Below are 13,326 nucleotides of genomic sequence, written 5' to 3'. Positions count from 1 at the left end.
TAACCCATACAGATAGCATTTCATCTTTAAAATTCAGAACAGATGTCAGCTCATTGATCTTCACAATTCCTCTGGGAGGAATGAAATAAAACATTTTACAGCTAACAGAAGCAATGAGGTTAACAAGACCTAAGTGAAACCCTCGAAGAAACTGTTAGAATAAGAATGTGTGTCCTGAAAACATTAGTCTTGAGGGCAGAGCTTCTTTTTATGTAATGAAAACTGGATTCCCATAAAGTATCTTACTGGTGTGGAGAAAAAGGGACTCCATCAAAATTAAAGATTTTCAGTACTTCTTATCTGTATCAATACATTAGGGAGGAAGGTGTGTTAATAAAATAAAAGATACTGGAAAGTACTTACTCTAGTCCATGCAGTTGTTTCCAAGCCGGCTTTCAGACAAACAGTGACTACAACATACTGCAAGGAAAAAGAAGAAAGACGACAACTTCATTACTAACACTCTCAAATCCCAATCTCCCCTTTACACCTAGAAAGCTACTACCATTTAGGTGGCAACCCAATAACTTGGCAGGGGATGTGGAAAGGACAGAGCAGAAATTATTGCTGGTGTATGTCTGGGAAAAAAATTAAAAGGAAGAGGGAAAATCATGCACACAGCATCAGGTTGATTTTTTAAAAACTCACATATTTTCTTCAGGTTTACACCATTTTCTTGTGGTGAAAAAAAGGCTGGAAATAAATTCTGCCATTCAAAAATTGCTAGGATACACAAACTTACAGTATAAACTATGTTTCCAACAAATAAATAGTCAACTCCCTGTCCATTCGTGAATACTGCATCTGAAAGAAGAAGATAAAGAAGATCACCTTTGTTATCAGTTTATCAACAGAATGGACAAAAGAACATGGATATTTTCAGGAGAAAATAACTGACCCCAACCTTTCCTTTTTGAACATTGAAAAGCACTCCTAGAAACTGTGAGGTAATGGGAATGCAGAAGTTGAACCTCAGACACAGTGCTGGGATAGAGCACACATCCATAGCTCCAGTTGCCAGAAGCTGGCCTAGCAAAGGAGCAGTGTTCACTGGACCCTAACATGCAATTTGCCTGTAAGAGCTGAGGTATGTCACTGCCACTTCTTCTCTTGCCATCTGTCCTGTACCAACTGTCATCTCTAACAATACTTATTATTTGCATGCCTGTGACAAAAAAGCAGTAAAACACCAGCTGACTTGTGGTGAAAGAGAGCTGAGTTAAGAGCAAGGACAGTTTAACTTGTAAAGGACACATATAAACATGTACAATATCTCACTGGAGGTTAGTTTGATAACTGAGCAGTACTCAGTCTCTGGCCACCCCGTTCTCTATCAGCTGTGCACAAGGGTGAGTACATACATGTTAATCTATCATTTGTAAGTGCCAAGCTTGGCAATACTTTAAATGTCATTTAGTCTTTCAGCCCTTGCTGAAGCAAACTGGAACACCATGAAAACACATTCAACCACCACATGAATGCCAACTGAACTTGTACTCACAGGAGTTTTCAAGCATTACTCCAGCATGATAAGCATTGCTATTTTCACATGTTTTAAGACAACTGCTAGGGAAATACATGAACAGCAGAGACAAAAAGGCTTAAGATAAAACCTTGGATTCATTCCTAAATACATACTGCCTAGCACAGTGAGCAGTTCTACCATGATGATGCCTTAAGTTTTAGCTTTCATATTATCCACATTCTGTACTGTATTAGTATATAACCCTGAACTTCATAGAAAGTGTTAGCAAGTTCTCGTCACAGTTTAGTTAGACAAAACAATCCTTTTCCAGCCCAAGAACCAAGGACACTGTTGCAGCTCCAGGCCCAAAAAGTATAAACAACAGCAAATTGAGGAGAGCAGTCTGGGAGGATCGGACTTCATAACCTGAAGCTGTAATTGGACAATGAACCAAAAATGTAAATGGACCAAAACTTATAAAAGTGTGAAAACATGTGACCCATTGTCCATCTTGGATGTAGTCTAGGCCAGGTTCTTGCACTGCCCAAGGTGTATCCTTTGAAGGCCTTTTAATAAATATCTACTTTATTCCTTTAACACTGTCTAGCCTCTGCTGTAGATAGCCTCTCAAGGCATCAATAACAGTAACATTTTGTTAGATTTATTTGAAGAACTGGATCTGGCATTCTTAAACAAAGGTTGTGTACTGCAGGATCAGTAAATTTTTAAGCCTATAAGAGTTCCTGACACCCTGACCTCCATGATGAAGACCCTGCCTAGCTTACACCTATATATTTATACAGTACAGTTAACCCAGACTACTTGTTTTATTTTCCTTCTACCATGCTGCACATGGCCATCTCCAAAAAACTGACAGGCTCTGAATATTTCCCAGAAGTTTCTAGTTCTGTATCTCTGCTTTCTTTTCAATATTAACTACTAAGAAACAGCAGCAGAGTGACACTGCAACCGGAGATAAAGCCTGAGACTTAGCTAGGTTAGGAACTGGCATGGTTTCTAGCCACTGGCATCCTCCTCAGCCCAGCTCCTGCCCAGTGGTTTCAGGCATTTACCACATCATTCAGGGACACAGCAAGATTTTAGTCACCCTGCACTTTCCCCTGGTGTCAATGAAATAGGTGAAGAGCATTAGCAAACTTAGTCTCCCACGCCAAATGAACGCTCTTGGTGCCAAAAGGCTCAGGTTATTAAGAAAAAGGCATGCCTAAACTCATCAGTTTTGCTAAAATAAGTTGATATGACATGGCCATGATCTAGTGCAACATCACAGTGAACATTAAAATAACCGAATACATTTTCTCTTAAGTCTCAACTTCTTTATATAGTTATACAAAAGTTATATATTTTAATGCAGTAAGTTAATATCTGTATTTTTTACTGTTTTCCATGACTTTTCACTTTGGAAGGCTACACAGTCCTGAAAGGAATGCTATTTGTGCTAATGAGAACAGCAGGATGCTCAATGAACATTCACTTCTGAAGCTATAAAAGTGCCCATTCCTGGACTACATGTACTTCACATCCTAAGGAACTTGAGAGGTTAAGAGCCATCCCAGTGTGAATAGCACATTTTTGTCTCTGGCACTGGAATCCTTCTTGCACTTGGAAATGCAAAGAAACTTGAAAATTCAATATTCCTCTCTGGAAAACAAACTGAGCAACCTATCAAAAGGAACTCAGAGAGTTAGCCCCTGAGCTGCTATTTCAGTCTTAGAATCCTAATTGTTGAAATGAAAAGCACATTATCTATTTAGGAACTAGAAAAACCTCTATGGAAGACTATGTAATTTTAACTGTAAATACTACATGTTAACCTAAAATTTCTGCAGTTGAATTTTAAAAAGAGCTATTCAAGATTAACATTTGTCATAAAAACAGTGTAACAGAATAACAAAACTCGCAAAACAAAAACCAACCAACCATAAAAGCCCCTCTCCCGTGATATGGAACTTTCTTTAGCCCATGTACAGATGAAAGGGAAGTCCTTTTTTCATATGGTCCATCAGCCATGGAAGTTCCCACTGAGGATATGACACTGACATTTTAATCAGCCAAGTAGACAAGCATGAACCTAACTCCCACAAGTATCTTTACTATCATGCCTCTGACATGAGCATTCATCTTCCCTCCCTTTTTATTTCTTTCACCTCCTCCCCAGTTAATCCATTCTGGAGCCGAGAAGATTTTCTTAATATCACTGTTTTCCAGGAAGGAGTTTCACTTGTGAAAAATTAATGATTTTAGATAAATATTCTCTTTACCAGCCCTAAATTCCTCATCTGATCTCATGCTATTTCTTACCACAATCAAAGAACAGATTTCCAGTGGTTTTTCCCACCCACACAGCTATACTGAAAAGCTAGGTAGGAACCATGTGTAGTTGCATTACCCTGAAAAGCAAGATCTAATAACCATAATCTGGACACCAGAGAGGCTCATTTCCCCAGTCAGAGTATCTCTGACTCTTGATCCAGTTTACTTCCATTGCAGCCAATTCTTTTTTACAGTACTGCGTTATGGAATGGGGGAGTTCCAACAAGACAGAAAGCAAACAGTTCTAAGGCAGCTGCTATAAGAACATTACTCAATCAAATACTGAGATCTCAACATACCACCATAAAAAAAAAAAGGCATTTCATAAAACATCACTCAGTATTTGGGTAAGACTTCTTAGCAAAGCAGTAGTTTCATTTTTCACCTATTAAAGTCACTATATGAACAATAATTATGTTAGATTAGAATAATTTCTAAAAGCCACTAGACAACCCGCCAAGCTCAGCAGCTAAAGACTGTTGAACTGTCTGGCAGCATTATTTCTTGGGACTTGTCACGACCCCCCCTTCTGCAAACACACTGGTTCTATAAGACTGAACATCAGTTACTCACATAAGAAATAATGAAGCCCTTACCATGCTCCAGCACTTTCAGTGGAAACCAGAAAAGAATGATGGAATGGATGAGGGCATTGATGCAGTGACCCCAGAAAACCTGAGGGAAAACAAACCAAGCCATCAGTAAAGTCCAAAACTCTTGACCTCTCTCTAACTCCCAACAAACACTTCATTGTGTAGTTTAGAGTCAGAAAATGTTTATCCTGAAGTGAAATACTCAGAATTCTGCAGGATCTGTTTTCTCCTACAATTTCTGCTCTTTCACAAGAAAACACTGGTCCAGTTCAATTATTTTATTCTACCAACTTGAAGCATAATAGGCAAGCATGCTTCAGTTTAAGGTCTTTATTGAAATAAGGCAGACAGATTGAGTCAACTTTGTTTGATTACCTCAAAGGATAAAGAAGGGATTCAGTATTATGAAATGTTTTAGTTTCTGTTAATGGATAAGTACTTTGTGCCCCACAGTTTTTAACTAGCAGATAATGTAATTTTGCACAAACTAAAGCTATATGTACTCTACAATTTCCTCTCCAAACAAAGCAATCATACAGCTTCCTTGATTCAGAAGTACATTTAGATGTGCTCATTATGGAAAACACAGAATAGCAAATGCTGGCATTTTCCAGCATTTAAACAGCAAAATGGACTAAAATGTGTTCTTTAAAACTCAAAAGTCCAAATAAGCCAATTCAAATTCTATTTTCCAAAAGAACTACTGGAACAGAGCTATGCTAACTATGAAAAAGCACCCTAGCAGAGAGTGCTGTGACAACACATATGTTAAATAAATCCAGGCGATGTCATCACGGCTTATCAGTAGGTGTGAATTGAAAAATCATACTTGGATAAGAATCTAACAATGAATCAAAGTTTATGGATATTTCAGGACCAGTTTCTGGTGAAGTCACAGCAGAAAATCCTTATTTATAAACACGAATGCTCTTTATTTAAATAAAAAATAATCCCTCGGAAATAACTGGAATGCTGAACAATCACTCTCAGTGGTCAGCATAAAGCAGAAGTAACATCAGGAAATAGGTTATTTTCTGACATGAAAAATCTGGAATATCAGAATGCTTATTTTTTTTTTCTTAGAGTAACAGTGTATTCCTTACCCTTGTGTTGAAACCATCTGCATTTTGAGTGATTTTGTATAGCTGCGGAAATCTAAGCATGCTATCTTGAGTACATGACCGTTCAAAAATTCCCAGAGTAAAGGGTGGCAGTGCTGTGAAAATCTGCAAGGAAAGCAAATACTAATTGAAAGCAGCACTTAGTTTTAAGTGTATCTCATATAATGTTTCCTTATCTAGACAAAAGCAAAATTCCCACAGACTTCAGTGAAGACTTACTACAACCTAGTATGTTATTTGGCATAATTTTCAATGGTCCAAACAAGTCCAAACATTCATTTGTAATTCTCAAATACTGACTTGTGAACAACAGAAATATGAAAGACAATTCGTATTATTATCCAATAAGTTAAACCCAAGAAGTTAAGCATCATTAGTTTCTTGATGTACCAGCTAATCCAGCGAGGGTCAGACACATCGGACTGCAGTGGAAAGACAACATGCATTTTTACAAAATAGCCTTGTGGGAATAGCTTCCAATATAGCTGCAGTTGTAGCCATAATTAGATATGCAATGTGCTTAACCACTGCTAAGTTTACAGACAGAGTAAATGTGGAAATCACATTAAAAGGAAAATCTACTGAGCAACAAAAGCCATTCTGCGTTATGGTACTTTGGGGATTCCCCTGGCAAGCATGAACTGATAGGAACAAATTAACTGCAGTGTGTGTCTGTGCTATGGGCAGACGCTTGGATGACCAAGCCTCGGAAGCCTTCCAAGACAGGCAGCAGGACACTCTGCCAGAAGCAGAGTAAATTAGCCTCCACTGAGTTTAACATTGCTGCTCTTGAAGCGTTTCCAGGATCTGAGGCAGCTCATTTAAAGCCAGCTTGGGTATCCATGTTTCTTGTGGTCCACAGCGCAGGCACAGAGTGAAAGTTACACCAGGGTGCAAGTCTGAACACTAAACTTAATTCACTTCCTTTTACATCAATAGTTTATATCAGAAACACCATTTTAAATCCTATACACACATATATTTTTACCAGTTTGAGAAGTGTTCTTGAAGTTAAGAGGCAGGCTGGAGTTATGACCTGTTTCTAGGGTGTGTGCACATTTGGAGAAGGTGGGCTGTGATTCCCACCAGCAGCATGGTGGCAGCTGGGGAGCACACAAAGAACAATGGGGATGAACAGAGACGAGTGAGAATCAATGATTACAACCCTCAGACCAGCAGGAATTGTGTGTCTTCGCCCATGAAGTGATAAACCAGATGGCTAAAATGGCAGCAGGCTGAGGGTAGAGAACTGAAACTGAGAGCACTGGTCCAATATATTCCAAAGACCATGCACTCATACAGCTTTAATATACTTCCCCTTGTTTATTCTGTTTATTGGGACATTTACATTCTCACTTGAAGTAAATCTTCTAGTGGTTTTGACCACCAAGGCAAACTCCCAGTGAGAACCAGTGCAAAATCAGGAATTACAACGCCACTACGATTTCATACACTTCATATCTTAATGAGACTACTAATAAAATAAAGGGTTAATCTGCACAGAAAAGAATGACTTATCTAAAAGCACTTCAAAATCTCAGCCCATCAAATTGTGGAAGTCCCTAATATCCTGCTAGCACTTGATTCTCCATGAGTCCACACAACCAGTTCTAATTTTAGAAAATACTGACCTTAAAAAACAAGGTTTACTTTCTGATTACAGAAGATGAGTTTTATCCAGAAGCTTTAGGTAGGGTAGATAGATTCATCAAATGAGGTTTAAAGGTAATAGATGCAAATAGCTAAACATGAATGACAGAGACTGCATAACAGTCAGGAAATTAGGGTGAAGGGAATCAAGGGAATGATAAATCCTTGAATAAGTACCTTCAACTAAGAGTATGAAATCTTATGGAATATGGGGGTTTGTGCCATCATTTTAAAAATTAATGTGACAGAAGTTAAGTGGTTCCATTAATACTATTCAGTGATAATTTGCTGGCTTCTTCTGTATTAGCATATATTTGGAATGAGTTTTTTTAAAGAAAAAATTTAAATTCCCTCCCTGCAAAGAGACTCTTTAACACTAATATTGTCCTAGCAGCTTATAAATCCAGGCACAGGGCCACTCGTAACATTACAAAGGTAACATTGTCAAAAACACAAACACAGGTCTGTGGTATGCTACAGAACTTGGTTCCAGAGATCCTTCAGACTTTCATCTATGTGATTGATTAAATAATATTACTGATTAAAGTAATAAAGTCATATGACACAGTGTGGCACCCTGCAGGCAATGCTGAAAATCATAAGCCACTGTCCCAGACCGCTGATGACACAGTGATGTGGCTTCTCTTTCTGTACCTAAGGGAGCACAAGTCAGCCCAAAGTAACTTCTCACAGCATCTAACTCTACAGGGTCTGAATGAAAAAAAAAAAAATCATCAAAACTCAGAGACAAGGAGTATTTTGAGCATGAACTGTCACCAAAATATTCAGTATAAAACTCTGAAAATGCTTCCAAAGAGGAAATTAAATTCTATCTCAAATCTATCAGCATCTAACTCTACAGAGTCTGAATGGAAAAAAAAAAAAATTGTCAAAACTCAGAGATAAGGAGTATTTTGAGCACGAACTGTCACCAAAATCAAAATATTGAGTATAAAACTCTGAAAATGCTTCCAAAGAGGAAATTAAATTCTATCTCAAATCTAGAGAGCTTTATGCAGGTTATATTAGGTTAAACATCTATTTTCAAGGTGTTCTCCCAAATTTTCATTTTGTAATAAAAATGTAATATTTTATTTTACTTTCACTACCTCAGAGTGGATTCAAAGTGGCTTTTACAAATGAACTCACCTTTCCTGACATATATCCAGGACAGTCACCTGTGAAAAATAATACAGTAGTCTCAAGCACTATCAAGTCTAAACACGCAGCACTTACCACGTTATACAGACCAATGCACCATCGCTCAAATAAGATCTGCCCAGAAAATCCATTAACGAAAGCAAACCAAAGCTGAAAAAGAGACAAGTTACAAAAAACTTCAGATTACTCCTGCAGTCCATGCTTCCATTTACAGTAGAGGAGAAGGATGTGGAATACAGACCACCATCTGGAGACAGATGCTTGTCATGCTCTAAAAATGATTATCAGCAGTGCCAGGCAGTTATTTTCAAGTCCTACATTTTAAACACTGGCAGAGCACTCCTTGTTTAAAATAAAATACTCAGGCTATGGAGCAATTAGCTGTATTTACACCATTGCTCTAAAAACATAGATGGCATCAAACTATTACAAAATCCTTATCGCTGGCAAACTAATATGCTGCAGCCAGAAGCCAACCTCATTTCCATCATGTTTGGTAAAGACCAGAATTTTCAAGATAACTGTTTTGATGATGCTCTGCTTAACTTGTGTTGATTTTTACAGTCCCAGAATTGCAATGATATCTACTTGTCAGTTACATGATCATGATTATATTTTAATTTTGTTGTTTAAATGATGCAAACATTATTATTTATTAAACTACCTATTTAATCATTAAAATTGGAAGAGGTTGCAAAACAGGCTGCAGAGTCTTCATCCTTTAACAAGTTTACATATGCAACTGGGCAAGCCCTGAGCAATCTAGTTTGCATTTAATGTTCACCCTGCTTTCAACAGAAGTGGACTTCAAGTTGCTTTCCAGCTGAGGGGATTCTGTAATGACACAATCCCAGGAAACAGCTTTAAGCTTCAGTGCAAAGGTAAACTCTTTTCAGCATTTCCATGGATGCAGCTTCTTTGAGTCTATTAATCTTGCTTAAGCACCTTTTTGAAGCACAAACTGCTGTACTGGTTTGGAATAAAGTTTCTTAGTGGACATTGAAAGAAGCTTAGGGAAACAACATAACAAAGAAGGGAAAGAATTATCACTTGCCAAGTAAATTGGAAACGGGAAGAACAATAGCAGTTTAAGGGCATCCTGAAACAGTCTGCATGTGAAATCATCACACTTATTAGATAACAAAAGATTTTTGAGAATTTCTGGCAACAGTCCCTTTCAAAATCCACAGTACACCATATTACTTTGTTCAAAATGAATTCAATATTGAGTGTAAGAATACTCCCTCTAACCACCCTGTTTCAACATATTTTGTGTTGCATTTACTTCACAAGTCCATGTTGCACTGGATGCAGTATGTCTTGCAGATCAGCCCACCATGCCCATTCCCTTCCTGCTCCCTGAGAGCCCATGGCACTTAGTGCCCGGTATCTTTTCTGACACCATTCTGTCACTCATTGGGCAGCACTCTCTAACCAGCATCATTTATTCTCTGGCTCACCTGTGCAGTATTAGTGGCCTAGCAGAACATCTCAGATAACAAGCAGTTAGCTGTACATCATCTGATCTCTCCCTGCTCCCACCAAAAATGAAAATAGAATAATCAGGGGGAAAAAAACCCAAAAAATCCAACCAAACAAACAAAAACCCCAAGTATAAAACGAGACTGCATCAAGACCTATCACTGTTTTCATAGATGCAATATCTAAACAGACCAGGACTCTACCATGGGACAGAGGCAACTTCATGCAATATTAAAGTATTTACAAGGTTGGAAAGAATAACAAATAGCTGTTCAAATAGGCACTGCTGCAAGACATGAAATTCACATGCTACACAAAAGGAGAAAGTGAAACCTTTTCACACAATATATGGCTGGCCTATGGAAATGTCTCCCAGATGATGCTGTAGATGCAAAAGGCAATTTGAAAAAAAATCACAGAAGGAAAGCTGGAGACCAGATGAGTCTGCCAGAGAACTACCACTGCTCACAACCAGAAACCAGGTTAGTTGAGCTCTTATTTCTCTACTTCTTACAGCTATTATATCACCATTCTTGTTTGAAATTAATCATCTGTTCTAATGAACTCTTATTGTTCAAGTAAGAAACAACGACACTGATTCCAACTCATCTGTTTATAGCTATGCTTTGCACAGTTGCTCATCTGTTTAAAATTACTTCCTGTAATTTTTTTAAACCATCAGCTGCTCTTTCGAGTAGCGAGTTTCTATTTATTTCTCACTACATTACTCTGAAGTTGGCACTTTTCAATACCTGCTGCCCCTCTTGCAGCTTGTAGTCTACAAGTGTCCTGATAAGTTTTCTTAAGGGCCAACAGCTTCATTCCTCTACCACTTAGCTGAAATGCACCAGCCCAGTACAAACTGCAAAATATTTCTTAGGTTTCCTAAAAAAGTGTCTTCCTTTCCCACTGCCAAACATGCATTCAATTAAAGGAGCCTTTAAGGATTCACCTCACCAGCTCTGTCCAGAAAAAGGACAAAAGACACACTCTACATCCCAACTTTTTATCATCAGTTCTATTGCATTGATACCCTGAAGGAATACTCTGTAAATCTCACTCTAAGGATGCAGTTAATAGCCCAAAGCAGCACACTGGACAGTCACACTCTCATCCTTGCAGTGCTCCAGCCACTTCTGCACATCAGCTCTTCAAAAGAAACATATGAAACCTCTTTGGTAAAAAGCCTGAGGTCCCAAAAAGAAACCACAATTTATTTGGGGCGTTCAAGTTAGGAACTCGAGGGTTTATTCTAGGAAGAATCTGAGCTCTAAAATAGCATGCTCCCACATATTTAGCAATAATGATCTAGGCATTTATCATCTCCAGGCTTGTTGCAATTAATTGCAACGATGAATGAGGGCAGCAATTCTAGAAACAATAAATAGCTCACAAATCAGAAGCCTGTCTGGCTTAGTTGGCAACCTGACTGTGCTCTGTGCTCAGTTTTCTAGATCCCACTGGGCAAAGCAAACTTCAAAGGTTTGGTAGCAAATGATGAGGCCTTTTATAACATTGGCTCGTGCTGCTTAGGAAACAACTGCTTTCTGAAACCATAGCTTCCCACAACCAGTCCTCCAGCAACAGACATAGCTGATTATCTATCAAGAGGGTAAAACAAAGCAGCCAGAATTTCTGTAGTTGGCCCATGGCTAGAAAAAAAGCCCTAAACCAGGCAAATCTAACATCTTGGATTCTTAGATTCACATTTCCCAACAAAAATATTAGCAACAATGATAACAGAATCCCACAAAACTTGGGAAGAGCAGAGCTGTTAGGATGCCTCACAAAGCAGGCTGTCCAAGCACAAGTGAGAAACACCCACTCAACAGACCAATTCCTTCTACGCATGATCTATGGCCCTGCCACAACTGCATGGTGTAGAATCCACTAAAGATCCTGCTAACACCACACTGAGATGAATGAATCAATACAGGAGAATACTTAGATGTCTGACTGCAGTAAATAGGTTTAGCTGTTACTATCTTGAGTCCTCTGCAGCATCTTTCAACACTGAAATAATTTTTTTCTACAGAAAAATTTCCCCCCTCTTTCAAAGGCTGATATAATTTGGATAGCCAAGAACTAATATTTAGAAAGTTCAGTGTCCAGCCAATCCAAAAGTCCAATTTGAACTCTTTTTCTTTCAGCAGTATCCATGCAGGTAAAAATTAGATGTGAGAGCATTTCCAACACTTACAAGTCTTAAGACACCACAGGCTTCAAACAGAAGGGAAAAGTTACCGCTGTCACAATGCACTGGAAAGTAACAGCTCTGCTTGTTTTCTCCACAGATTCACACTACTAAAGGCCAACTGACAGAAAGTCTGTGGGATACTGTCTCATACTTCCTCAATATCTTCATGTCAAGAGTAAATCAGATACTCTGCATAAAATACACATTTATTTTTAATTTAACACAAGCCATAAACTGATATGCATGGTTTAAGGACCAGCTGTTTGTAGAGAGAGTATAGTATACCTTAAGTTAAGCAAAGGAAAAAAAAAACCCAAACCCTCCACCTTAATGTTCATGTTAACAAAATGTACTAAATACATTTGAAGTTGCAACAAGCCACGCTTGACTCAGACTCAGTAAGCTGGCAGGAAAACTTGCCAAGTCTGCCTGGCTTGCCAAGCTCCAGGGGTTTGTAGGGCTCAGCTCCAGTACTGCTATGAACAAATGGACCCACAGTTATTAAACCTCTTTTCTGGCTGGAAAAAAAGAAATCTTTTCACTTTAACTATTACCTAGCTGCCAAAAAGCTGGAAAAGCTTATTTGTAACTCAGCTACAAAATATATATTTTTTCCCCAAGAAACGAGAGGTCCAATTTAAATGTAAAGAGATTCAGACCCAAGGCTGAAATCTGGGCTGATACATTGCTCTGCTTTATTATAGCAGATACTGCAAAGATGAGAAACCAGTAGGTACCACGCAAAAAAGAAACTGGAACATTGCAAACTGAAAGCTAGCCCATGTTTCCTGCCTTGAAGAGGGGTTGCATTCTTTAAATAAGAAACCCCACTGCTGAAGCACTCAATGCCATCTGTGATGTGGGCACTTTGCCACTAGAGAAAGGGGAGAAGGGAATAACCCAGAGGTCAGCAAAAGCCAACAGATGGTAATACTTGGTTAATATTGACTGCAGCTGCAGGCAAACTGAGGATCTCAAGGTAGAACAGTCCCACACTGCTGTTTTGAGCTACACGGCACATCCACCTGCTCTAGAGTGTATTTTGAGAAAAGATCAAGTATTATTTTCAAAAAGTATTCCCACTCAAGCAAGTTGGAAGGCAATTTTAATTGCATTATTGCTTCATGCATAATTACTGCAAAATTAATGCCTGAAATAGTAGGAACTAATTTATTTAAGCGCTCTAAGGCACTGGGATAGCAAATCATCTCTATTCTAAATGTGTATATTTATGAAGGCTTGATAATAGACAGCTTAACGAGTACTAGAAATGTTTTTCCAATTCTGCTAAAGGGCACAGAAAGCTAATGTAGTCAGGGTACC

General features: G+C 38.4%; 1 protein-coding gene across 4 annotated transcripts in view; it reads right to left on the bottom strand.

Annotated features, from left to right (window-relative positions):
• ATP8A2 (ATPase phospholipid transporting 8A2) overlaps window positions 1-13,326 on the bottom strand; it is a 311,840-nt gene that overhangs the window by 103,292 nt on the left and 195,222 nt on the right. For all 4 annotated transcript variants that reach the window (XM_039718662.1, XM_039718664.1, XM_039718666.1 and 1 more), the window contains 5 exons: window positions 8,400-8,474; window positions 5,496-5,618; window positions 4,396-4,474; window positions 743-804; window positions 364-420 (listed from right to left, as the gene is read on the bottom strand). In XM_039718662.1, the coding sequence (XP_039574596.1) occupies window positions 364-420; window positions 743-804; window positions 4,396-4,474; window positions 5,496-5,618; window positions 8,400-8,474 (396 nt within the window). The remainder of the gene's footprint in view (window positions 1-363; window positions 421-742; window positions 805-4,395; window positions 4,475-5,495; window positions 5,619-8,399; window positions 8,475-13,326) is intronic.

The sequence above is a fragment of the Passer montanus genome, unplaced genomic scaffold (genome assembly GCF_014805655.1).
Source record: "Passer montanus isolate IOZ18808 unplaced genomic scaffold, ASM1480565v1 scaffold4, whole genome shotgun sequence".
NCBI lineage: Eukaryota > Metazoa > Chordata > Aves > Passeriformes > Passeridae > Passer > Passer montanus.
The sequence above is the reverse complement of the archived record's forward strand: the minus strand, read 5'-3'. Positions and strand labels throughout refer to the sequence as shown.